The sequence below is a fragment of the Heptranchias perlo genome, chromosome 24, assembly GCF_035084215.1.
Source record: "Heptranchias perlo isolate sHepPer1 chromosome 24, sHepPer1.hap1, whole genome shotgun sequence".
NCBI lineage: Eukaryota > Metazoa > Chordata > Chondrichthyes > Hexanchiformes > Hexanchidae > Heptranchias > Heptranchias perlo.
The window spans coordinates 6,451,592-6,479,267 of NC_090348.1; the positions used below are offsets into that span (position 1 = coordinate 6,451,592).

Genomic DNA, 27,676 nt, shown 5'->3' on the forward strand with positions numbered 1-27,676 from the left:
CTGATTGAATGGCGGAGCAGGCTCGAGGGGCCATATGGCCTACTCCTGCCTCTATTTCTTATGTTCCCTCAACCAACACCACCAAATAAACAGATAACGGGTCATTCATCTTATTTCCTTTTTGCGGGTCCTTGCTGTGAGCAAATTGGGTGTGAAGCGCTTTGGGACATCCTGAGGATGTGCTAAATAAATGCAAGTCTGTTCTTTCTTTCTGGTATACCAGTCAGTAATAATTATAGTTGAAATATTGGCCACATTAATAAGAGGATTTTAAGGAAGAATAATGGAAAGTATTTTGAACAACACTGCTAGGTCCTGTCTGATAGTTGGTGCCCAAGATAGATGTTTGCAAGATTTCATATAGTAAATATAAACAGTGACTACAAATAACGAAATGTTCTTTATGTTTTGCAGCAGAAGACCAAGACGATGCAAGGTCTGAACAAACCTGTGACACTCTACTAATGTGCATTGTTACAGTATTAAATCAGGGATTGAGGAACGGAGGTGGAGTGGGTGATGTGTTAAGAAAACCTTCAAAGAATGTAAGTATCTTCACACACTTACAAATGTCTCGCACAATGTCATTGTGTGTGTGCATGTGTGGGTTGTGCGTGATGCGCGTGTGTGTGTGATACATGTGTGTGTGCACGCGTGTGTATGTGTGTGCATGCACACACATGTTGGGTATGGGGAAAAAATCAGACAATTTTTATTACTATCTTATTAAAAAAAGTTGCCAAGCAAAACACCATAGAACTAGCTTTTTAGCAAATGAAACAGGGCCGGCCAGGGAGAGTCATTGGGAGAGGCAATGGAGTGAGATCTGCAGCAACCAGAGAGATTCCTCGGGGAGCAGCAGGAGCTGGTAGGCAGATTCCTTTCATATTTCCTTTTTTTGTTAAATAACCAGGCAAGACACCTTGAAGCTGACTTTCTGACATGTGTCCAAGGTAAAGTAAGTCAGTTATGTTCATTGAGGACAACCTCAGTGCACTTTTGAGAAGCCACTTTCTCTTTATCTCCTGATGGGAACGCTCTGTTGAAACAGCAGAGGAAAGAAGAGAGAGCAGTGGAACTAATGACCTTGGTTTGGCCCTTTAAAATGAAGAAAAGGAAAAAGCACACACAAGAAAGTACAACATGATGTTAAACTAATAGAGCTTGAAGAATATCTTGAGCACTTGAAACCTGAAGAGGCAGCGACCTTGGTAGTAGCTCTATCAACTCTTGAGTTTAACATGGTCCTAGCAGTGTAGCGATGGGAGCCTTCAGTTTTCCAACAATTGCCCAGAAGTATCACGATAGATTGTTCGTACCACATGCTTATAAACCCCTTGGGTAGGCACATCTACAGCAATAACTCTGATCACTTTGAGTTAAAAGAAGTGACATATTTCTTTCTGAACAGTGCACTTCGATTATCGACCCATCAGGGACGGTGAAAATCACTGCACTTCAGTGGGATGTGCTTTAAACTCAGTGCTCATTTAACCAAAATATTTAACATTTTAGTGGCAAAACAATAGGGATTCTGAAAAACTCTTCATTTGGCCAATCAATACTTAGGCAGGCCATTGTATCATCTCTTTTGTTCTTGGGATGTGGGTGATATTGGCAAGGCCTCAATTATTTCCCATCCTTAAATAGTCCCCCCTCCCCCCCGACATGATTATTTTATACCTGAGTAGCTTTCTAGACCACTTCAGAGGACATAGTGTGGGACTGGAGTCACATGTAGGCCAGACCAGGTAGGGGTGGTAGGCTTCATTCCCTGACGAACCTTAGTGAACCAGTTGGGTTTTTACGACAATCCGACAGCTTTCATGATGCCAGCCCAAAAGTTACCAGATTTATTGAATTCAATTTCATAACTTGGTACGGTGGGATTGGAGCTCTGGGTTGTTAGTACCAGTACCATAACCACTAGGCTACCAAAACCCATCTTTGTTGGTGCGTATTATTTTGGTGAACAGTTTTTCTTTTGCGCTGTAAGGCGCTGACAATAAACTTACCTAGATTCTTTTCTTTTGTCCTTTCCGCATTTCACAAAAATGTTACAATCTCGATAAACTTCCCCCTCCTTCCCCCTCCAAAAAGGAAAGCATGATTTCGATAAATTCCTTCATCTGGTTGTAGATCGCTTTGCGAATCCAAAGACTAAAGGAAGCTATTTACCTGCGCCTTGTTAGCTGTTAACAGCTGATCTGCGATGCTAACTAAAGCTGGCTGATGAAGACAAATCTTCTCATTTCAGGAGCCCTTGTTTGTTGCTCGTGTCATCTACGATCTCTTGTTTTTCTTCGTCGTCATCATCATCGTTCTGAATTTGATCTTTGGTGTTATCATCGACACATTTGCTGATTTGAGAAGCGAAAAACAGAAAAAAGAGGAGATCCTCAAGACGTCTTGTTTTATATGTGGTAAGTTAGCGTTAAAACATGGCTCAAAATAATGCAGTTAAGTTGCATTTTACTTCCAATCCTTTAGCTGGTTTCATATCACTGGTGTCATCTTTGGCTCAGTTGGTAGCACTCTTGCCTCTGAGTCAGAAGGTCGTGCGTTCACATCCCACTCTAGAGACTAGATCACATAATCTAGGCTGACACTGCAGTGTAGTACTGAGGGAATGCTGCACTGTCGGAGGTGCAGTCTTTTGGGTGAGACCTCAAACCGAGGCCCCTTCTGGTCTCACAGGTGGATGTAAAAGATCCACAGGGAGTCCTCCCCGGTGTCCTGGCCAATATTTGTCCCTCAACCAACATCACTTTTAAAAAAAAACCCAGATTATCTGGTCATTTATCACATTGCTGTTTGTGGGACCTGCAGGTGTCGTGCCCACTTCCTGTAAGTGTAAGTGTCACCTGTATATTTTGTACATCACACATGCTTCCTGTTAGTGTCACACTTCCTGTAACACTTCCACGTCACACTCTTCTGACTCACCATGAGTTAACGGCGTGGGAGATCTACAAGTAAGCATGAATATTGCACCAAAGACCATGTACCACTGCTTCACAATGTCCTGTAGCTCCTGAGCACTACCATCCATGTTTGTGAAATTAAAGGAATTTCACACTCCTGTATTTCATCTGCATTTCAGTCGTGTGGGTTCTTATGAAGGGAAATCCTATCAAACAATTTCATACCTGTGATACAGAAGTGAAATGATTACCTTTCAGCTGATCATTCTTCTACTTTTCTTCAGTCTCCTTCTCTAGGATTTTGGAGGATTCATTTATTCTGATGTTTTAAATGTGAAGTACAGCTGCATAATAGGGAACAGATTTAATTAAGCAAGCATTCAGTTTGGAGCACGTGCAGTGAAATAGCTGTAATTAAATACATGCAAAGTCTGATTACGGCTAACGTACACTCATAAATGCCACTGTATGTGCTGAAAGCTTCTCTGCTACTCGGAGTTTTGAACTAGAGACAGTGCAGAGAATCCTTTTGGTTCTTGGCATTAGATTGAACACAGTGATCTCACATCATAAACATCCACCCACTATATATTAAACTTTAAAGCACTGTCACAGCATTGGTAATGCTAAACATACAAGTTCCTGTTTATTTAGCATGTTAAGGATGAAATGAGACCATTGAACTGCTTCATTGTAGGCCGCAAGGAAGCATTTCACTGAATAACCTTGTACATTATGTCAGTTCAAACTATCGTCTGCTGTGTGGGGTGATTCAGTTGGAATTCAAGGTTGGCACTAGGATTCCAGGAAGTCCAGCAGTAGAGTAAGTAAGTTACTTCAACTCTTTTAACATCTTCCAGTTCTGACGAAAGGTCATCGACCTGAAATGTCAAAACTCTGTTTCTTTCTCCACAGATGCTGCCTCACTTGCTGAGCTTCTCCGGCATTTTCTGTTTTTATTTCAGATTTCCTGCATCCACATTATTTTGCTTTTGAGTTAAGCAGTAAAATTTGAAAGATCTTCTGAAATGTTAACTCATCTTTCCAGGAACTTGAGTCCAATTTTAAATAAAAAGTTGCACTTTCTCATAGGGCAAAAAACTACATCTGAACATATTGGGGGTATTATTCCATCCCGGGCGATAGCGTAAAACGGCCGATAGTCAATCCACAGCTTGTTTTACACCCCTCCTAATAATCCTTTCCATCGTCTTCTGGATAACCATTATACCACCGTTCTCCATTATAACCATTATACCACCGTTCTCCATTATAACCATTATACCACCGTTCTCCATTATAACCATTTTACCACCGTTCTCCATTATAACCATTATACCACCGTTCTCCATTATAACCATTATACCACCGTTCTCCATTATAACCATTTTACCACCGTTCTCCATTATAACCATTATACCACCGTTCTCCATTATAACCATTATACCACCTTTCTCCATTATAACCATTATACCACCGTTCTCCATTATAACCATTATACCACCGTTCTCCATTATAACCATTATACCACCTTTCTCCATTATAACCATTATACCACCGTTCTCCATTATAACCATTTTACCACCGTTCTCCATTATAACCATTACACCACCGTTCTCCATTATAACCATTATACCACCGTTCTCCATTATAACCATTATACCACCGTTCTCCATTATAACCATTATACCACCGTTCTCCATTATAACCATTATACCACCGTTCTCCATTATAACCATTATACCACCTTTCTCCATTATAACCATTATACCACCGTTCTCCATTATAACCATTATACCACCGTTCTCCATTATAACCATTATACCACCGTTCTCCATTATAACCATTATACCACCGTTCTCCATTATAACCATTATACCACCGTTCTCCATTATAACCATTATACCACCGTTCTCCATTATAACCATTATACCACCGTTCTCCATTATACTACCATTATATTACCATACTTCATTATAACCATTATACTACCATATTCCATTATACTACCATACTCCTATATCAAGATTGTTAATGCAGTAATACATCTCAGACACCTCTTCCCCTGTTTCTTAACAAATCCCATACTTCCCCCTTCTTCCTTGGCTTGCTGGAGCTCATTGTCTTCGTCATACAGCTCATTCCAAATCCTGTTTTGAAATATACTTCTCTAGTAAACAGGATGCTGCATCATTGTCCATTACAAGAATAAATACAGGAATTCAGTAATTCTGTTAGACCTATGTGAATGTAGAAATATATTTACAGCACTCATACCCCAGCGAACTAAATCATAATTCCACAATTGTGTTTGGAAAGATAAACTTGATAATTCATACCTCAAATGAGGTTTGTATTACATCAAATGTTCCCATTCTAATTTCATATTCTGTTAACAAGTCCTTACTATGAATTCAGATTTGATGACAGCATGTCCAAATTACTGTGTAGGGAGTGGTAGCATATGGGTGAGCAGCAATGATTCTCCAAGCATTTGTCTAGTCCCATCCTATTCCCATTCTCTTTCCCTGTATTACTTCTACATTCTTCCTTTTGCATTTCCAATTATCTTTCAACTGATGTTAGTCTCTGCCTCAATAGCCCTTTTCAACAAAGCATTACATCTTCTAATCACCCTCTCTCTGAAAACATTTCTCCTAACTTCCCCCTTTGTTCTTCTAGTGACAGTCATGAGTCTCTCCGCCCTTGTTACTGACTCACCGACCAGTGGAAACACGTTCACTATTAATCCTCTCAAAAACTTTCATCACTTTGAAAACTTCTGTTGGATTTCCTCTTAACCTTTTTGGTTCCAATGTAAAACCTTATTCTTGTGAATCACCACTTGTACCTTTGCCATTTGGCTCCAATAGTCATCCTGTAATAGAATGCCCAGAACTGCACACACTATACAAACTGTAGCCTAACCAATGTCATGTACAAACTTCCTTGCTTTTATATTCAGCGCCTCCTGTATAAAATCCAGAATCTCGTTTGCCTTTCTAATGGTCTTTTATACCTGCACTCACACCTTTAAAGCTCTCTGTCAGTCATGGTTCAGTGGGTAGCACTCTTGCCTCCAATTCAGAAGTTTATGGGTTCAAGCCCCACTCCAGGAGACTTTAAGCACAAAATCTGGGCTGACATTCCAGTGCAGCACTGAGGGAGCGCTGCAATATTGGAGGTGCCATCTTTGGGATGAGACGTGAAACCAAGGCAGCATCTGCCCTCTCAGGTAGATGTAAAAGATAGTATGTTACAGCACAGAAGGAGGCTCTTTGAAAGAGCTATCCAATTAGTCCCACTGCCCTGCTCTTTCCCTATAGCCCTGTAAAATTTTTGCGTTCAAGTATTTATCCAATTCCCTTTTGAAAGTTATTATTGAATCTGCTTCTGCCACCCTTTCAGGCAGTGCATTCCAGATTATTACAACTCTCTGCGTAAAAAAAATGTTTCCTCATGTCGCCTCTGGTTCTTTGCCGATTACCTTAAATCTGTGTCCTCTGGTTACTGACCCGTCTGCCACTGGAAACAGTTTCTCCTTATTTACTTTATCAAAACGCTTCATGATTTTGAACAACTCTATTAAATCTCCCCTTAATCTTCTCTGTTCTAAGGAGAACAATTCCAGCTTCTCCAATCTCTCCACATACTGAAGTCCCTCATCCCTGGTACCACTCTAGTAAATCTCTTCTGCACCCTCTCTAAGACCTTGACACCTTCCTAAAGTGTGGTGCCCAGAATTGAACACAATACTCCAGCTGAGGCCTAACCGGTGTTTTATAAAGGTTTAGCACAACTTCCTTGCTTTTGTACTCTTTGCCTCTGTTAATAAAGCCCAGGATCCCATATGCTTTTTTAACAGCCTTCTCAACTTGTCCTGCCACCTTCAAAGATTTGTATACATACACCCTCAGTTTTGTCTGTTCCTGTACCCCCTTTAAAATTGTACCATTTAGTTTATACTGCCTCTCCTCATTCTTCCTACCAAAATGTATCACTTCACACTTCCCTGCATTAAATTTCATCTGCCATGTGTCTGCCCATTTCACAAGTCTGTTACTATCCTCCACATTGTTCACTACATTTCCAAGTTTCATGTCATCTGCAGACGTTGAAATTATACCCTGTATACCCAAGTCCAGGTCATTAATATGTATCAAAAAGAGCAATGGTCCTAATACTGACCCCTGGGGAACACCCCTGTATGCTTTCCTCCAGTCTGAAAAACAACCATTCACCACTACTCTCTGCTTTCTGTCCCCTAGTCAATTTTGTATCCACGCTGCCACTGTCCCTTTAATCCCATAGGCTTTAATTTTGCTAACAAGTCTATTATGTTGTACTTTATCAAATGCCTTTTGAAAATCCATATACACAACATCAACCGCACTACCCTCATCAACCCTTTCTGCTACTTCATCAAAGAATTCAATCAATTTAGTCAAACACGATTTTCTTTTAACAAATCCGTGCTGGCTTTCATTTATTAGCCCCTACTTTTTCAAGTGCCAATTAATTTTGTCCCAGATTATTGTCTCTAAAAGTTTTCCACCACTGACATTAGGCTGACTGGCCTGTAATTGCCAGGTTTATCCCTCTCCCCTTTTTTGAACAGGGGTGCAACATTTGCAATCCACCGTCCCCATATCGAAGGAGGATTGGATGATTGTGGCCAGAGCCTCTGCAATTTCCGCCCTTACTTCCCTCAGTAACCTAGGATGCAGCCCATCTGGACCGGGTGACTTTTCTACTTTGAGTGATGCCAACCTTTTAAGTACCTCCTCTTTATCTATTTTTATCCTCTCCAATATCGTTACTACCTCCTCCTTTACTGGTACATTGGCAACATCCTCTTCTCTAGTGAAGACTGATGTGAAGTATTCATTTATTATCTCAGCCACATCCTCTGCCTCCACAAGAAGATCTCCTTTTCTGTTCCTAATCGACCCCACTTTCCTTTGACTACCCTTTTATTATTTATTTGTTTATAAAAACACTTCTGGGTTCCCTTCCATGTTAGCCGCGAATCTATTCTCATACTCTCTCTTTGCCCTTCGTAATTCCCTTTTTTAGATCTCCTCTGTACTTTCTGTATTTAGCTTGGTTCTCCACTGTATTATGAACCTTACATTTGCATTAAGCCTCCTTTTTCTGTTTCATTTTATCATAGAATCATAGAAAGGTTACAGCACGGAAGGAGACCATTCGGCCCATCGAGTCCGTGCTGGGTCTATGCAAGAGCAATCCCACTCGCCCGTCCTATCCCCGTAGCCCTGCAAGTTTTTTCCTTTCAAGTACTTATCCAGTTCCCTTCTGAAGGCCATGATTGAATCTGCCTCCACCACCCCCCCTGGCAGTGCATTGCGGATCATAACCACTCGCTGTGTAAAAAAGTTTTTCCTCATGTCACCTTTGGTTCTTTTGCCAATCACCTTAAATATATGTCCTCTGGTTCTTGACCCTTCCGCCAATGAGAACAGTTTCTCTCTATCTACTCTGTCTAGACCCTTCATGATTTTAAATACCTCTATCAAATCTCCTCTCAACCTTCTCTGTTCCAAGGAGAACAACCCCAGCTTCCCCAGTCTATCCACTTAACTATAAGTCCCTCATCCCTGGAATCATTCTAGTAAATCTCTTCTGCACCCTCTCTAAGGCCTTCATATCTTTTCTAAAGCGCGGTGCCCAGAATGGGACACAATACTCCAGTTGTTGTCAAACCAGTGTTTTATAAAGGTTCATCAAGACTTCCTTGCTTTTGTATTCTATGCCTCTATTTATAAATGTAAGGAATCTTACAACACCAGGTTATAGTCCAACAAATTTATTTTAAAATCACAAGCTTTCGGAGATTATCCCCTTCGTCAGGTGAATGAGTGAAAAGGTTCTCAAATCGCATATCTTATACTAGGCTGGGACAGCATCACACCAATCAAAAGGTGTCGTTGTTATTCAAACAGGCCAGTCACGGAGAACAGCACGTCCCAGTACACTGGATATACATTGTGTCTATTATACAGACAGACAGAAAGAAACCCAAATGGCAGAGAGAGAGAGAGAGGGAATATTAAAAACATAATTTTTTTTCCCCTTTTTGCTGGTGGGGTTATGTGTAGCGTGACATGAACCCAAGATCCCGGTTGAGGCCGTCCTCATGGGTGCGGAACTTGGCTATCAACTTCTGCTCGACGATTTTGCGTTGTCGTGTGTCTCGAAGGCCGCCTTGGAGAACGCTTACCCGAAGATCGGTGGCTGAATGTCCTTGACTACTAAAGTGTTCCCCGACTGGGAGGGAACCCTCCTGTCTGGCGATTGTTGCGCGGTGTCCGTTCATCCGTTGTCGCAGTGTCTGCATGGTCTCGCCAATGTACCATGCTCTGGGGCATCCTTTCCTGCAACGTATGAGGTAGACAACGTTGGCCAAGTCACAGGAGTATGAACCATGTACCTGGTGGGTGGTGTCCTCTCGTGTGATGGTGGTATCTGTGTCGATGATTTGGCATGTCTTGCAGAGGTTGCCGTGGCAGCATTGTGTGGTGTCGTGGACGCTGTTCTCCTGAAAACTGGGTAACTTGCTGCGAACGATGGTCTGTTTGAGGTTGGGTGGCTGTTTAAAGGCGAGTAGTGGAGGCGTGGGGATGGCCTTAGCGAGGTGTTCGTCGTCATCGATGACATGTTGAAGGCTGCGGAGAACATGGTGTAGTTTCTCCGCTCCGGGGAAGTACTGGACGACGAAGGGTACTCTGTTGGTTGCGTCCCGTGTTTGTCTTCTGAGGAGGTCTATGCGATTCTTCGCTGTGGCCCGTCGGAACTGTCGATCGACAAGTCGAGCGTCATATCCCGTTCTTACGAGGGCATCTTTCAGCGTCTGTAGGTGTCCATCGCGTTCCTCCTCGTCTGAGCAGATCCTGTGTATTCGTAGGGCCTGTCCATAGGGGATGGCCTCTTTGACGTGGTTGGGGTGGAAGCTGGAAAAGTGGAGCATCGTGAGGTTGTCCGTGGGCTTGCGGTAGAGTGAGGTGCTGAGGTGCCCGTCTTTGATGGAGATTTGTGTGTCCAAGAAAGAAACCGATTCTGAGGAGTAGTCCATGGTGAGTTTGATGGTGGGATGGAACTTGTTGATGTTATCGTGTAGTCTCTTCAGTGATTCTTCGCCGTGGGTCCATAGGAAAGGATGCCCCGGAGCATGGTACATTGGCGAGACCATGCAGACACTGCGACAACGGATGAATGGACACCGCGCAACAATCGCCAGACAGGAGGGTTCCCTCCCAGTCGGGGAACACTTTAGTAGTCAAGGACATTCAGCCACCGATCTTCGGGTAAGCGTTCTCCAAGACGGCCTTCGAGACACACGACAACGCAAAATCGTCGAGCAGAAGTTGATAGCCAAGTTCCGCACCCATGAGGACGGCCTCAACCGGGATCTTGGGTTCATGTCACGCTACACGTAACCCCACCAGCAAAAAGGGGAAAAAAAGTTATGTTTTTAATATTCCCTCTCTCTCTGCCATTTGGGTTTCTTTCTGTCTTTCTGTCTGTCTGTGTAATTGACACAATGTATATCCAGTGTACTGGGACGTGCTGTTCTCCGTGACTGGCCTGTTTGAATAACAACGACACCTTTTGATTGGTGTGATGCTGTCCCAGCCTAGTATAAGATATGCGATTTGAGAACCTTTTCACTCACTCACCTGACGAAGGGGATAATCTCCGAAAGCTTGTGATTTTAAAATAAATTTGTTGGACTATAACCTGGTGTTGTAAGATTCCTTACATTTGTCCACCCCAATCCATCACCGGCATCTCCACATCATGTCTATTTATAAAGCCTAGGATCCCGTATGTTTTTTTAACCACTTTCTCAACCTGCCCTGCCACCTTCAACGATTTGTGCACATATACCCCCAGATCTCTCTGGTCCTGTACCCCTATTAGAGTTGTGCCTCTAGTTTATATTTCATCTGCCACGTGTCCGCCCATGCCACCAGCCTGTCTATATCCTCTTGAAGTCTATCACTATCCTCCTCACTGTTCACTTTTTAAAAATCTTTATATCTTTAGTCATCCAGGGAGCTGTAGCTTTGGGTGTCCTTCCTTTCCCCTTTGTAGGAATGTGTTTACTCTGTACCCAAACCATCTCCTCCTTGAAGGCCTCCCATTGTTCAGTTACTGTTTTGCCTATCAATTTTTGATTCCAATCCACCAGGACAAGATCCCCTTTTAACTCACTGAAATTAGCCCTCTTTCATTTAAGTATTTTTACACTTGATTGTTCCCTGTCCTATTCTAAACCTAATGATATTATGATCACTGTTCCCCAAATGCTCCCCCACTGAAACATGCTCCACTTGCCCCACTTCATTCCCCAGAACTAGATCCAGCACAGCTTCCTGCCTCGTTGGGCTGGAAACACACTGAACAAGAAAGTTCTCTTGTACACATTTCAGGAATTCCTCCCCCTCTTTGCCCTTTACACTGTTACTATCCCAGTCTATATTGGGATAATTGAAGTCCCCCATTATCACTAGTCTATAGTTCGAACATCTTTCTGTAATTTGCCTGCAAATTTGCCCCTCTATCTCCTTCCCACTATTTGGTGGCCTATAGTCTACACCCAATAGCGTAATAGTTCCTCTATTGTTCCTTATTTCTAACCAAATAGATTCTGTCTTTGACCCCTCAACTACATCATCCCTTTCCAGTGCTATAATAGTTTATTTGATTAATATTGCCACCCCCCCCCCTTTCTTTCCTTCCCTCTCTTTCCTGAATACCTTGTAGCCAGGAATATTAAAGACCCAATCCTCCCCTTTAAGCCAGGTCTCTGTTATCACCACTAAATCATAGTCCCATGTGGCAACTTGTGCCCATAGCTCACCAACCTTCTTTACCGCACTACATGCATTTACGCACGTGCACTCCAATCTCATCTTGGATTGCTTTGCATTTTCCCCCTGTTTCAGAACTATTCTTTACTCTGGTGCTATGTGTCTCTCCCAGTCCTCTGTGCACCTTGTTCCTTCTGTCTAATGTTGCATTCTGGTGCCCATCCCCCTGTCAACTTAGTTTGAACTCTCCCCCACAGCAGAGTTCTCCCAGTGTCCTGGCCAACATTTATCCCTCAACCAGCACCTAAACTGATGACCTGGTCATTTATTTCATTTCTGTTTGCTTGCTGTGTGCAAATTAGCTGCCACGTGCTGCAAAGCACTTTGGGTGATCCTGAGGTCATGAAAGGGGCTATATAAATGCAAGTCTTTCTTTCTGTCTGTTCTCCTAGATTTGTCAATGCCTCCACTCTGTTAGGAGCGTTACTGTTAGGAGCCTTTCCTGCAACCTCCTGGCATTGAAGAGAAAGCCCTTCTACGCTTTCCCTCCTACTCACTTTCTAGTGCCAAGTTCCAGAGCAGTGTTACAAAGGGCTGGGATGTGGGGAATGCGTCTGTTTTTGGCTTGGAAGTAGTGAGTGACATTGGAGAATGGAAAGAGGGAACAAGCATATAACGGAAGGCAACCTTTTCTTCTGCTTTTATTAAAACAACCTGTTCTTCTGTTGTTTCTACTGCTAAAGTTGTACCAATCCAGATTTATTTAATCTCCTCACATACCGCTGCAGCTATATTTTGTAAAGCTCCTAGATATTTGGGACCTTTTTATGTGTCACTGTTTTGACTTGTAAAGCTTTTTTTTTTAAACTGAACTTTGCCACAGTTTTCAATTTTGTTGTACTGTATAGCAGCAATAGTGTGCATGTTTTGCAACTTTTAGGGGTTCTGATTTGTGGATTTCATTTTCTCCTGATTGTGCCTTAGTTGTTCTGTCAGATGAGTCCTCCTCCCTGCTACGGTATGACTTTTCCATTCCCCATGTCGGCCATCCATGTGACCTTTCTGATTAAAGTTGCCTACCAGGGACAGTCTTGTTCCACTCACCCACTCCCAGTAGGAGCTAGATTCTCAAGCTCATTTTCTGTAGGACTTCTGAGAGAGTTAGAAGACCTGGATATTCAAATCCAGGTCCCAGAAGCATGTCCCAAAAGGAGCATCCAACCTCTGGCCCTAAGGCTGCGTGGAGCCCAAGGTTGCCAACCCTCCCGGATTGTCCTGGAGTCTCCCGGAATTAAAGATTCATATCCCGAGCAACCCGGGAGAAAAATCACAGGGGACATTTTCTTCTCCCGTTTCACTCCGGCCGAACTCACATCAAACAACCCGAGGCAGGTGCCCCCAAGGTGCAATGTGGCCCTGGAGCATGCACACTCTGACCACACGATGTATAGAGCAGTTTCTGGAGGACAGAGGATTGTGGGTATTGCGGCTGCCATTATAGACCTATTGCTGTGCGTATTGGCGTGTCGGGCGACCAGTGGCGGGAACGTGGAGGGGCGGGGTGGTTGGAGGCCGGAGGTCATGTGACGAAACCTCCTGAATATGTCCAACTAGAGTTGGCAACCCTAATGAAGCCCACAGGCCATGAAAATCTGGCCCCTGAAGCCCAGATAACAGTCCTATTTACACTTATATTTCTTGCTCACTGGTTTATCCTGCTTGAATTTCATGGGCCTGTAGGTTTCTTTATAGCACTGATGCCTCATTAGTGGATAAATCATAAACCAGAACACCTAGTTTTGTTAGAGTAAGCAACTTGAGATATATGCAGATTTATGGGGACATAGATTTAAACCCCTGAGGCCCTATGGTACACACCTATGTGGTCTATGAAGGCATACACCGTGTGGTCAAAGTGTGAATGTGCCAGGGCTGCATTGCATCCTGACATCGTGTTTTCAGATGATGTCTCCGAGGGGCGGCATGTAGATGAGAAATAGGAGGGAGCCAAGGATAGATCCTTGGGGGACTCCAGAGGTAACGGTGCGGAAACGGGAAGAGAAGCCATTGCAGGTCAAAGCGAGCAGGGCCATAGATTCACAAATACTAATTAAACATTGATAATAGATTCTTCTTTGTAAACTTTTATTCGTAGGACTTGAACGAGACAAGTTTGATAACAAAACAGTGTCCTTTGAGGAGCACATCAAGGTCGAACACAATATGTGGCACTACTTATACTTCATAGTATTAATCAAAGTCAAGAACGCAACTGAATACACAGGACCTGAAAGTTATGTTGCACAAATGATCGCGGTAAGTCTTGAAAGGTCTAGTGGAATTCTGATAACACTGCTCGTTAGTTAGGTTATTTGTTACTTGTACTAACTATTAATTGTGTGATGATGTTATTTTGTTTTCATGCTTCTTCATAGTGTTGCCGGTTCTTTGCTCACAATGCTGCAGCTTTATCGATTCATGCATTCAAACTACATAAACACACGCTCTGCGTGTAAATTATAAAGAAAATATAGTTTAGCACAGATGCATTTTTTTTTGGATATTAAGTCCAAATAGTGGTGGTCTGGTATTCAATCTATACCTCGGTGCCTTCCAAGAAATGAGATGTCAAACACATTACGAACATACGTACAAACATATGAACATACGAATTAAGAGCAGGAGTAGACCATTCAGCCCCTCGAGCCTGCTCTGCCATTTGATAAGATTATGGCTGATCTGATTGTGACCTCAGCCCTACTTTCCCGTCTACCTACTTATAACCTTTGACTCCCTTGTTAATCAGGAATCAACTAACTCAGCCTTAAAAATATTCAATGAACCTGCCTCCACCGCTCTCTGGGGAAGGGAGTTCCACAGACTCATGGCCCTCTGAGAGACTCTTGACATCAATGGCTTTGTAAAGCACGACTTATAAATTAGGAACAAAGGAATTGCTAGACGCAAAAAGATCATGGTCCATCTAGTTTGTCTTCTACTATCCTGGTAGTCGCACGATATGACGATAATGGAGTTGTTGACTAATCATAGCAATCAATCTCTATCAATGAGTCTACAACAGACCCAGACATGAGGTGAGGAAAACCCCAGTGGTGGAGAGCTTTGGGAACCAGAGGTCCAAAGTCACCAGTTCCTCCTGAGCATTTTATACTTACCACATGTTATGTCTCAAATTACTCATACACTGTATTTCAAAATTTCATCCACATGCTGTGCATCATGGCTGATGTCTTGATGATTAACAGTTATTACTCTGCAGGCTGGAGTGACAAGTTCCTTGTTTTGGCATTGCAAATTCCCTTGAGTATAGAAGATTAAGGGATGATCTAATTGAGGTGTTTAAGATGATTAAATGATTTGATAAGGTAGAGAGAGAGAAACTATTTCCTCTGGTGGGGGGAGTCCAGAACAAGGGGGCATAACCTTAAAATTAGAGCTAGGCCATTCAGGGGTGATGTCAGGAAGCACTTCTTCACACAAAGGGGAGTGGAAATCTGGAACTCTCTCCCCTAAAAAGCTGTTGAGGCTGGGGGTCAATTGAAAATTTCCAAAACAGATCGATAGATTTTTCTTAGGTAAATGTTTTAAGGGATATGGATCCAAGGCAAGTAGATGGAGTTAAGATATAGGTCAGGCATGATCTGATTGAATGGTGGAACAGGCTTGAAGGACTGAATGGCCTACTCCTGTTCCTATGACACTTCTTCCAATAGGTCTTAAAGCTCACAAAAATGGAGTTGGTTTACCTCAGTCAAGCTTGCCGTTAACAATTGCTTTAATTGATGCTTTAATGCATTAGCACTTTAATTATGGGTTCATAGAGGCTTATTAACACCACACTTGAGTTGGGCTCAGATTCCAGATTAACTAACTAGGTTTATTTACAGAAATTAAACAAGTCCGGCAGATACAGAACAGCACATGCTTTATGTCCAATTACAGCAATAAATCTATTAAACCTACGCTCTGCTTCTGACAGTAGTGAGTGTAATGAGAGTTTGTTTACCACACTCCACCACTTTGAGTTCCCTTTCGTCCAGGAACACTCTGGCTGCCATGCTCTCGTGAGTCAGTTTCCCTCTCTCTCTCTCTCTGACTACAAGCCGAAATAATCCATTAGCCTTTGAGCTGCCTGGAATGCGGATGAATGGAAGGTTTAACTAAACTTCTTAAATATGCAGGGCGGCATTCCATCTCGGGCGAGTGTGAGTTTTGGGAAGGTTTAACCAGCCGGCCTGTTCACGCTGCACCGCTGGGGGGCTGATGTCTCCGGCAGTAGGCACGGAGTGGTCCGAGAGTTTGCCCTAAGTCAAGGGTGGATTTGTGTAGGTTCACAGCCACAGTTCACGAAGAGACTGTACCTGTCGTGATCGTTATCCTTTCAAATGAAACACATTGTTAAAGGTTCTTCTATAACACTCTCGAGTAAAATGCTTTCAGCTGAGTCACACTTATGAGTAGGTTCAACAATGGCAACATCTCTCTGTGTGAATGGCTGCCTAAAGTCCTTGTGTAATCCCTTTTTTTTAAACTGATGGCACAGAATGGTGAGTGTAACATGCTCGGGAGGAACAGGTGACTTTGGGCCTATGGTTCCCAAAGCTCTCCCCCACTGGGGTTTTTCTCACCTCATGTCTGGGTCTGTTGCAGACTCATTGATAGAGATTGATTTGCTATGATTGGTCAACAACTCCATTACCGTTGTATCATGTGACTACCAGGATCGCAGAAGGCCAACTGGATGGACCTTGTTTTTTTTTCCTCTAGCAATTCTTATGGTCCCATGAATGCAGAGTGAACCCAGTTCAGAGTGCATTGCTTTGTAGATCAAGCATTTGTACAATTCTAGACATGATCCAACAGTCCCAGTTCAGTCCCCAGTCTATACTTTGTTAACTGAACCAAACCAAGGTGGAAACTGTTGTGCTGTAATTGGCCTCAGTGCCAGTGGGCTAGGAGGGGGAAAGTTGGCCACCACTTCCTCTCCTCTAGGAGTACAGGTTCATAGCTCCTTGAAAGTGGAGTCACAGGTGGATAGGGTGGTGAAGAAGGCATTCAGCATGCTTGGTTTCATTGGTCAGAACATTGAATACAGGAGTTGGGATGTCTTGTTGAAGTTGTACAAGACATTAGTAAGGCCACACTTGGAATACTGTGTACAGTTCTGGTCACCCTATTATAGAAAGGATATTATTAAACTAGAAAGAGTGCAGAAAAGATTTACTAGGATGCTACCGGGACTTGATGGTTTGACTTATAGGGAGAGGTTGGATAGACTGAGACTTTTTTCCCTGGAGAGTAGGAGGTTTAGGGGTGATCTTATAGAAGTCTATAAAATCATGAGGGGCATAGATAAGGTAGATAGTCAAAATCTTTTCCCAAATGTAGGGGAATCTATAACGAGGGGGCATAGATTTAAGGTGAGAGGGGAGAGATACAAAAGGGTCCAGAGGGGCAATTTTTTCACTCAAAGGGTGGTGAGTGTCTGGAACGAGCTGCCAGAGGCAGTAGTAGAGGCGGGTACAATTTTGTCTTTTAAAAAGCATTTGGACAGTTACATGGGTAAGATGGGTATAGAGGGATATGGGCCAAGTGCAGGCAATTGGGACTAGCTTAGTGGTATTAACTGGGCGACATGGACATGTTGGGCCGAAGGGCCTGTTTCCATGTTGTAAACTTCTATGATTCTATTCTATACCCTTACCCAACCAAAATCTACCAATCGCAGTCTTGAAAAATGTCAATTTTTTTTTTAAAGTATTATTTCAGACTACTTCCTCCCTGTACTTTCAGTTACTGATATTAAAAGGATTTGTACCAAATCCAAATGGATGTTGTATTGCTGCCACCTGCCCTCTCAGTTAGACGTAAAAGATCCCATGTCACTATTTGAAGAAAAGCAGAGAGTTTTTAAAAAATTAATTCTTGGGACATGGGCGTTGCTGGCAAGGACGGCATTTATTGCCCATCCCTAGTTGCCCTTGAAAAGGTGGTGATGGGCCGCCTTAAACTGCTGCAGTCCGTGTGGTGAAGGTTCTCCCACAGTGCTGTTAGGTAGGGAGTTCCAGGATTTTGACCCAATGACAACGAAGGAACAGCGATATATTTCCAAGTCGGGTGGTGTGTGACTTGGATGGGAACGTGGAGGTGGTGTTGTTCCCATGTGCCTGCTGCCCTTGTCCTTCTAGGTGGTAGAGGTCATGGGTTTGGGAGGTGCTGTCGAAGAAGCCTTGGCGAGTTGCTGCAGTGCATCCTGTGGATGGTACACACTGCAGACATGGTGCGCCGGTGGTGAAGGGAGTGAATGTTTAGGGTGGACTGCTGATCAAGCGGACTGCTTTGTCCTGGATGTTGTCATACACATACTTGTATATATTTATAAAATCTTGCATAGGGCACACACTTCCTTTCCATTTATTTCTCAGGACTTTGGTCATATTTTTCTGTTATCATTTACCATTGCAAATGACTATGTCAACATTTTCCGTTCAATTTTGCTATGTAAACTGTTGTGACGTAGTTGCAAGCTTTAGCCATTAGGCGGCAGTGTGGATCAGGTTCTTGAAGTCTGTCTCCGACCTCTGTCACCACCTTCCAGATACAAAAACTCCAGATATTCATCAGCTGACTGTGGGCAATTAACTGGAACAAATATATGAGCTCTTGTAACAGTAAAGGCTGTGTACTGTTAACAGAAAGTACCAGAAAATTGGATGTTCCAGATTATACAAACTATCGCTCTTATTTCTTCTTTGGTAGATATAGTCATATGGAACCAGTTTTAATGATCCAGACAAACACAGCCGTGTTAACATTCTCGTAATTTTCAGTAAATGGCTAAATGCAGTGTATTGAGAGAGAGGTTTTTTTTTTGCGTTATTCTTTGATAGTGTGATAACCTTTCGAATTTTTCTTTAACACTCCCATCCATGCATTTTTATGGTAAACAGTATATCCCCACTGAATTGTTCACATGCACCGAATGCCATTTATCTTCCACTGTAAGTCAGCATTGAATTTGCATAACGGCTGTAGCTTCTTAAAAGTGAATTTTTGATTCCCAGGCTTCAATGATTTGAGAAACAACATTTAAACTGAGCACGTAATGTTGTATTTGTGAATAGCCTGTTGTTTACTGTTGGGTTATACACACACAGACTCCAGAACATTAACCCATGCTAGTTACACCAAAGCAGTGTCCTCCATGCACACTTGTGGCTCCCTAAATTTTGTCTCTTTGCAACCTGTACCTATGTTCTCTGAGCTCAGACGGGTGGAGTGTCTCCTTACAGGGAGAGAGCGTGCATTCCGTGTCGTGCAAACAAAAACTACTTGGAAGGATTTCTCAGTAGTTCGTCGCACTTTGCAACAAGTATCGGAGACACTTGACTAATCTAGAGAAAAAGGTGTCTATAATTCTATCCTGATATATTTGTTGTATATTGCCTGAATTTGTATACGTAACAGAGACTGCACTTCAAATGTAATCCATTGGTTATGAAGCGCTTTGGTACAGAGGACATGATAAGGTGCCTCTTACACATCCCCCACTCCCTTCGCCCCGCCATTGGCTGCCGTGCCTTCAGCCATCTAGGCTCTAAGCTCTGCAAGTCCCTCCCCAAACCTCTCTGCCTCCTTCTCCTTTAAGACCCCCCTTAAAACCTCGCCTCTTTGACCAAGTTTTTAGTCACCTCTCCTAATATCTTCTTCATTGGCTCATGGTTTGTCTGATTATGTTTCTGTGAAGCACCTTGGAACTTTTCTCCAAATTAAAGTTGCTATATAAATGCAATTTGTTATATAAATGCAAGCTCTCTCTTATAGAGTTATCATATAATCATTATAAAGCTACGACACTAATTAGGACATAGGTTTCCTACATTACAGCAGTTCCTGCACTTCAAAAGTACTTAATTGGCTGTAAAGCGCTTTGGGAAGTCCTGCGGCCATGAAAGGCGTTACATAAATGCAAGTCTTTCTTTCAAGTCTTTCTTTAGGTCATTTAGCAGTCAAGCTTATCACTCTATCCAACAAAAAAAATCTTGGATCTATTCTCAAATCTTACTGAAGGTAAGACTAATTTGCATGATTGATTACAGGAGAAGAACCTGGATTGGTTCCCTCGGATGCGCGCCATATCATTGGTTAGTAACGAAGGTGATAATGAACAGAACGAAATCAGAACTTTGCAAGATAAGTTGGAATTAACCATGAATCTGGTGGTTCAACTGTCTGGTCAGCTTTCAGAGCTGAAAGAACAGGTAAAGAAACAATTTAAACTTTGATCAATGTTTCTGTGACTCAGCTATTTTCTTTGGGCAAGTTCCGCCAGTCCTCCAAGCCTCTAGGTGGGGCCACCTATGTGGCAGAGCACTAAATTGGCAAGGCGATCCATCTTACTCCACTACAAACTATGGAGGTAATTTTCACCTTCACTGCCCGGGTGGTAATCTGGGGGAGAGGATCAAACATCTCGTGTAGAACCCACCCGATTTTCTTCACGTTGGCGATCTGTTCCTCCAGATTAATATCCAGATGATGAAGGTCAAAATTGCCCCCCTATTGGTTGACCAGCAGGCACTTTTGTCAATGCCAGATTTGGAGAAATTCATGCCACAGACGATTACACCCTCACATTGTTTCCATTCATTGAAGAGTTTGGACAAAGGGGACGTGGGTCTAAGATTCAATGTAATAGATTTAGGAGAGAGAGCAGGAGAAACTTGTTTTAATCTTTACAGTTATGGAAGGGTTTGATTGGGTAGACATAGAGAAGATGTTTTCACTTTTGGGGGAGATGAAAACTAGGGGCCATAAATATAAGATAGTCACTGATACATCCAATAGGGAATTCAGGAGAAACTAGAGTGGATAGAATGTGGAACTTGCTACTACAAGGAGTAGTTGAGGCTAACAGCATTGATGCATTTAAGGGGAAGCTAGATAAACACATGAGGGAGAAAGGAATAGAAGGATATGCTGAAACAGTTATAGAATTAAAGAATGGTTACAGCACAGAAGGAGGCCATTCAGCCCATTGAGCCCATGCTGGATCTTTGACAGAGCAATCCAGTTAGTCCCATTCCCCCACTCTTTCCCCGTAGCCCTGCAAATTTTTTCCTTTCAACTATTTATCCAATTCCTTTTTGAAAGCCACAATTGAATCTGCTTCCACCACCCTTTCAGGCAGCGCATTCCAGATCATAACTACTTGCTGCGTAAGAAAGCTTTTCCTCATGTTGCCTTTGGTTCTTTTGCCAATCACCTTAAACCTGTGTCCTCTGGTTCTCAACCCTTCCGCCGATGGTAACAGTTTCCCTTTATTTACTTTATCTAAACCCTTTATGATTTTGAACATTTCTATCAAATCTCCTCTTAACCTTCTCTGCTCTAAGGAGAACAACCCCAGCTTCTCCAGTCTATCCACGTAACTGAAGTCCCTCATCCCTGGAACCATTCTAGTAAATCTTTTCTGCACCCTCTCTAAGGCCTTCACATCCTTCCTAAAGTGCGGTGCCCAGAATTGGACACAGTATCCCAGCTATGGCCAAACCAGTGTTTTATAAAGGTTCAAAATAACTTACTTGCTTTTGTACTCTTTGCCTCTATTTGTAAAGTCCCATTTGCTTTTTTACCTGCTTTCTCAAACTGTCCTGCACCTTCAAAGATTTGTGCACGTATACCCCCAAGGTCTCTCTGTTCCTGCACCCCTTTAGAATTGTACCGTTTAGTTTATATTGCCTCTCCTCATACTTCCTGCCAAAATATGTCACTTTGCACGTCTCCGCATTAAATTTCATCTGCTATGTGTCCACCAGCCTGTCAATGCCCTCTTGAAGTCTATCACTATCCTCCTCACCATTTACTACACTTCCAAGTTTTGTGTCATCTGCAAATTTTGATATTGTGCCCTGTACACCCAAGTCCAAGTCATTAATATATATCAAGAAAAGCAGTGGTCCTAGTACCGACCCCTGGGGAACACCACTGTACACCTCCCTCCAGTCCGAAAAACAACCGTTCACCACTACTCTCTGTTTCCTGTCACTTAACCACTTTCGTATCCATGCTGCCACTGTCCCTTTTATTCCATGGGCTTCAATTTTGCTGACAAGCCTACGATGTGGCACTTTATCAAACGCCTTTTGAAAGTCCATATAAACATCAACTGCATTGCCCTCATCAACCTTCTCTGTTACCTCATCAAAAAACTCAATCAAGTTAGTTAAACACAATTTGCCTTTAACAAGCTGTACTGGCTTTCCTTTATTAATCCACACTTGTCCAAGTGACTATTAATTCTGTCCCGGATTATCGTTTCTAAAAGCTTCCCCACCACCGAGGTTAAACTGACTGGCCTGTAGTTGCCGGGTTTATCCTTACACCCTTTTTTGAACAAGGTTTTAACATTTGCAATTCTCCAGTCCTCTGGCTCCACCCCCATATCTATGGAGGATTGGAAGATTGTGGCCAGAGTCTCTGCAGTTCCCTCAGCAACCTAGGATGCATCCCATCTGGACCGGGTGACTTATCTACTTTAAGTACAGTCAGCCTTTCTAGTACCTCCTCTTTATCAATTTTTAGCCCTTCCAGTAACTCAACTACCTCCTCGTTTACCGTGACCTTGGCAGCAACTTCTTCTTTGATAAAGACAGATGCAATGTACTCATTTAGTACCTTAGCCATGCCTTCTGCCTCCATGCGTAGATCTCCTTTTTGGTCCCTAATCGGCCCCACCCCTCCTCTTACTACCCATTTACTATTTATATGCCTATAGAAGACTTTTGGGTTGTGTTAAATGAAGAGGGATGGGAGGAGGCTCGTGTGGAGCATAAACACCGGCGAAGACTAGTTGGGCCAAATGACCAGTTCCTGTGCTATACGTTCTATGTAATTATGTAATATGTTTTACACACATGGTTGTGAGGCTGTGGAATGCACTATTAGAGTTAATGGTTGAAGCAGTGACCATATCATGAATAAATGTAAGGAATCTTACAACACCAGGTTATAGTCCAACAAATTTATTTTAAAATCACAAGCTTTCGGAGATTATCTCCTTCGTCAGATGAATGAATGAAAAGGTTCTCAAATCGCATATCTTATACTATGTTGGGACAGCATCACACCAATCAAAAGGTGTCGTTGTTATTCAAACAGGCCAGTCACGGAGAACAGCACGTCCCAGTACACTCGATATACATTGTGTCTATTACACAGGCAGGCAGAAAGAAACTCAAAATGGCAGAGAGAGAGAGAGAGAGAGAATTTTAAAAAACATATAAATTTTTTTCCCCCTTTTTAAAATTCTCTCTCTCTCTCTCTCTCTGCCATTTTGAGTTTCTTTCTGCCTGCCTGTGTAATAGACACAATGTATATCGAGTGTACTGGGACGTGCTGTTCTCCGTGACTGGCCTGTTTGAATAACAACGACACCTTTTGATTGGTGTGATGCTGTCCCAACATAGTATAAGATATGCGATTTGAGAACCTTTTCATTCATTCATCTGACGAAGGAGATAATCTCCGAAAGCTTGTGATTTTAAAATAAATTTGTTGGACTATAACCTGGTGTTGTAAGATTCCTTACATTTGTCCACCCCAGTCCATCACCGGCATCTCCACATCATATCATGAATAGGTTGGAAAGATGGCTGAAGGGATTATCTGAACAGGATGGGTACATGGGATTAGGATAGTAGTCGTGCAGAGGACAAACACCAGCACGGACTTTTGCAGTCCAAACGGGTGTAATTTCTGTGATAATTCTTTCAGCCAAAAACAGCAGTAAGAGTAGAATGAAGCTCATTTAAAGGAACAGTATCCAGAATGAGGGGTTTTGATAGAGTAAATAGGGAGAAAATGCTTCCGGTGGCACGAGGGTCAGTAACCAGAGGACACAGATTTAAGACAATTGGCAAAAACGTCAGGGGGGAGAGGGGGAGACATTTTTTTACGCAGTGAGTTTTAATGATCTGGAATGCACGGCCTGAAAGGGCTGTGGAATCAGATTCAATAGTAACTTTCAAAAGTGAATTGGGTAAATACTTGAAAAAGAAAAATTTACAGGGCGATGGGGAAAGAGCGGGGGAGTGGGACTAATTGGATAGCTCTTTCGAAGAGCCGGCACAGGCACGATGGGCCGAATGGCCTCTTTCTGTGCTGTATGATTCTATTTTGATGCGCTTTTATTTTATTCTGTAGATGACTGAGCAAAGGAAGAACAAGCAACGACTGGGATTTCTAGGACCGAACACACCACACATGAATCATCACGTGGCAGCACACTGAGGACCAATGACTTTGGTATTCAGGACATTTATCCACAAAATCATGTACTGGGGACGAATAATGCTCGTTGTTGAGATCCTGTTTTGATATTTAAAAAGTGCCTTAATAACTGGATTGAAGCAATTTAGAAGGATGCCCGCATGGCCAGAGGCCTGCCTTAATATCTACCCTAGAGATGTTCTCTATACATTCCCTTGAGTGGCCTTGCTGATGGTGTCGCCATGCTTGCTCGCCCTGCACTCTTGTTCATAATCCTCATGCGTTTCCTGCACTTCGTGTCCATAATTAAAATACTCAGCGTTGTTGTCTCACGGTTGATTACAAGATGGTGACCATTTTTTATTTTGTTATATTCATTTTCGGGATGTGGGCGTCGCTGGCATTTATCGCCCATCACTAGTTGCCCCTTGAGAAGGCAGGCAGCCCTTCTGCTTGAACCGCTGCAGTCCGTGTGGTGAAGTTGGTCCCACAGTGCTGTTAGGTAGGGAGTTCCAGGATTTTGACCCAGCAACAATGAAGGAACGGCGATTATGTGTTCAAGTCGGGATGGTGTGTGACTTGGAGGGGAACTTGGAGGTGGTGTTGTTCCCATGTACCTGCTGCCCTTGTCCTTCTAGGTGGGAGAGGTAACGGTTTTGGGAGGTGCTGCTGAAGAAGCCATGTCGAGTTGCTGCAGTGCATCCTGTAGATGGTACACACTGCAGCCACGATGCACCGGGAGTGGATATTTAGGCTAGTGGATGAGGTGCCGATCACCTTTGCTTTGTCCTGGATGGTTTTGAGCTTCTTGAGTGTTGTTGCAGCACCACCATCCAGGCAAGTGGAGAGTATTCCATCACACTCGTGATTTGTGCCTTGTAGGTGATGGGGAGTCTTTGGGGGTCAGGAGATGAGTCACTCACCACAGAATACTCATCCTCTGACCTGCTCTAGTAGCCACAGTATTTATATGGTTCATCGAGTTGAGTTTCTGGTTAATGGTGACCATTAATGATGACCCAGAATGTTGATAGTGGCAGACTTGGCGATGGTAATGCCATTAAATGTCAAGGGGAAGTGGTTAGACTCTCTCTTGTTGGAGATGGTCATTGCCTGGCAGTTGTCTGGTGCGGATGTTACTTGCCACTTATCAGCCCAATCCTGAATACTATCCAGGGCTTCCTGCATGAGGGCAGTGACTGCTTCATTACCTGAGGAATTGCGAATGGAGCTAAACATGGTGTAATCATCAACAAAGAGGTTATCAAAGAACCAGCTGAAATTAATTGAGCCTAGGCTGTTGCCCAGAGAAACTCCTGCAGCGATGATCCGGGGCTGAGATGATTGGCTTCCAACAAGCAAAACCATCTTCCTTTGTACTGGATATGACTCCGATCCCCATTGACTTTAGCCTGTCTTGTAGCTTCACCAGGTGGGCACCTCATTTTTAGGTACACCTGGTGCTGCTCTCAGCATGCTCTTCTACTCTCCTCATTGAACCAGAGTTGGTCATCAAGGAGTGAGGGATATGCAGGGCCGTGAGGTTACAGATTGTGGTGCAATCCAATTCTGCTGCTGCTGATGGCCCACAGCACCTCATGGATGCCCAGATTTGAGCTGCTAAATTTGTTCTTAATTTATCCCACTAGCAGATGGTCATTGCCGCACGACTTCTTCCTGTTTGTAATCCTCATGCGTTTCCTGCATTTCGTGTCCCCATAGTCAAGATATTTAGTGGTGGTGTTCCACAGTTGATTACAAGATGATGACCACAGATCATTGAAGCATTGACACACATGTGGTCCGATGCCTGTCATAATATCTACCCTAGGGATGTTCTCTGTACATTCCCTGGTGTAACCTTGCCTTCATGCTTGCTCGCACTGCATTCCAATTTTCCTGTCTGTAAACCTCATTTGCTTCCTACAGAATAAGTACATGCTTCCTTATCAATTGATCTAATCGAGGTGTTTAAAACGATGAAGGGATTTGACAGGGTAGATACAGAGAAACTGCTTCCTCTGATGGGCGAATCCGGAACAAGGGGGTCATAATCTTTTAAAATTACAGCAAGTACATTCAGGAGTGAAATCAGGAAGCACTTTTGCACCCAGAGAGTAGTGGAAATCGGGAACTCTCTTCTATCAAAAGGCTGTGGATGCTGAACCAACAGAAATTTTCAAGACTGAGATTGATAGATTTTTGTTGGGTAAGGGTATCGAAAAGGTGGGTAAATGAAGCTGAGGTGCAGATCAGCCATGATCTAATTGAATGGCGGAGCAGGCTCGAGGGGCTGAATAGCCTACCCTTGCTCCTGTGTTCAGTCCTCTGTGGTCACCATCTTGTAATGAACCGATTGACAACAGCGCTGAGTATTGTGGCCAGAATAACTGGACTGTGTGAAAGAGTCGTACATTGCTGAATATTTGATTCCTGGGACAACTGGACCAAAAATATAAAGGGTATCTTGAGCCAATGTGCCACTTCACCTTGTGCCTGTTCCTTGAACCGCAGTAGAAAGCTTATATTGGGGGCCAAAATGGTTTGATTGAAAAGGGAGAGGGGAGTGAGTGGAAGGAATAGCAAGGATTTAGGAACATATCCAGATGAGGATTATTGGGACGCAGTGAATTATACAGCTGTCCTCCTGGGCCTCAACTACTTATCTTAACTAAAGACACTTTTGCTCTTTTAAAACCACTTTGAATGTATCTAACCTTTTGATGTCATCAAAATTTGCAAAGGTACTAAAGCAAAAAATATTTTTATACTCTGAACCAATTGAACTACTAAGGATGTGTGACATTTAAAATATTAATTTTGTATATTAATGAGGGAAATCACTGAGATATTTTGCTGCAGCAAAGAACCCAAATGGTTTGATTTTTTTAACTTGGTATTTATATGGTTATAGTTTGAATATCTTGCATGAACTTCAAAATAGTGGGGAGGCAATGGAAATCTCCAATTAAATCAACATTACAAAGCTGTTTTAACTAGTATTATTTGTATAGCCTTTGTAAAAAGAGGTGAAGGTCTTAATTGGTTATGACTGGATGATGTATTTGTATCTTTTAAACTAATAAAGCTTATCTTTTTTAGTGAAAAGGTGTATTTAATTAACCCTCACAGCCTGGATATTGCTGCAGTTGTACTATTGAGGAGCTAACCATTGATTATTGTTTTGAAGATTACAAAGCAACCTTATTTTCCTGTTTTCATGACCCAAGCTAGCAATTCCCTGCATAGTAGGCCAGCCAATGTCACAAAAAATCAGGTAATCCTCTTAATCAACAGTGAATTGCCATTAAGAGGTTTTCTAAAAAGCTCAAATAGACCTGGAAGACCAGAACTAGCTGCTAACCAAGCTGGACTTTCCCTAAGTATTTATTACAAGCTCACAGTCGCCTATAACTACTTGCATTACATTTCTCCTCACCCTCTTTCCTGCAGAGACTCCAGCCCTTTCGATTTCTTGCTCGACATCATATCTATTCTGATGACTCTTCCAACACCAGATATTTTGACTCTATCCCCACGTTATTTTCCAAAGCCCCGAGCACTTTCCATGTGAGACAATGAACCTTGTGTAGGTCAAGTGTTGTCAGATCCATGCCTCATTACAGA

At 42.8% G+C, this 27,676-nt stretch overlaps 1 protein-coding gene across 3 annotated transcripts in view; it reads left to right on the forward strand.

The window, feature by feature from the left end:
* Positions 1-27,157, forward strand: part of itpr2 (inositol 1,4,5-trisphosphate receptor, type 2) — a 295,275-nt gene extending 268,118 nt beyond the window's left edge. For 2 of the 3 annotated variants that reach the window (XM_068004673.1, XM_068004675.1), the window contains 5 exons: positions 415-545; positions 2,258-2,423; positions 13,914-14,074; positions 19,879-20,040; positions 23,984-27,157. In XM_068004673.1, coding sequence (XP_067860774.1) covers positions 415-545; positions 2,258-2,423; positions 13,914-14,074; positions 19,879-20,040; positions 23,984-24,070 — 707 coding nt within the window. In that variant the 3' untranslated portion in view covers positions 24,071-27,157. The remainder of the gene's footprint in view (positions 1-414; positions 546-2,257; positions 2,424-13,913; positions 14,075-19,878; positions 20,041-23,983) is intronic. The other variant, XM_068004674.1, reaches the window with a different exon arrangement.
* Positions 27,158-27,676: the final 519 nt, after the last annotated feature.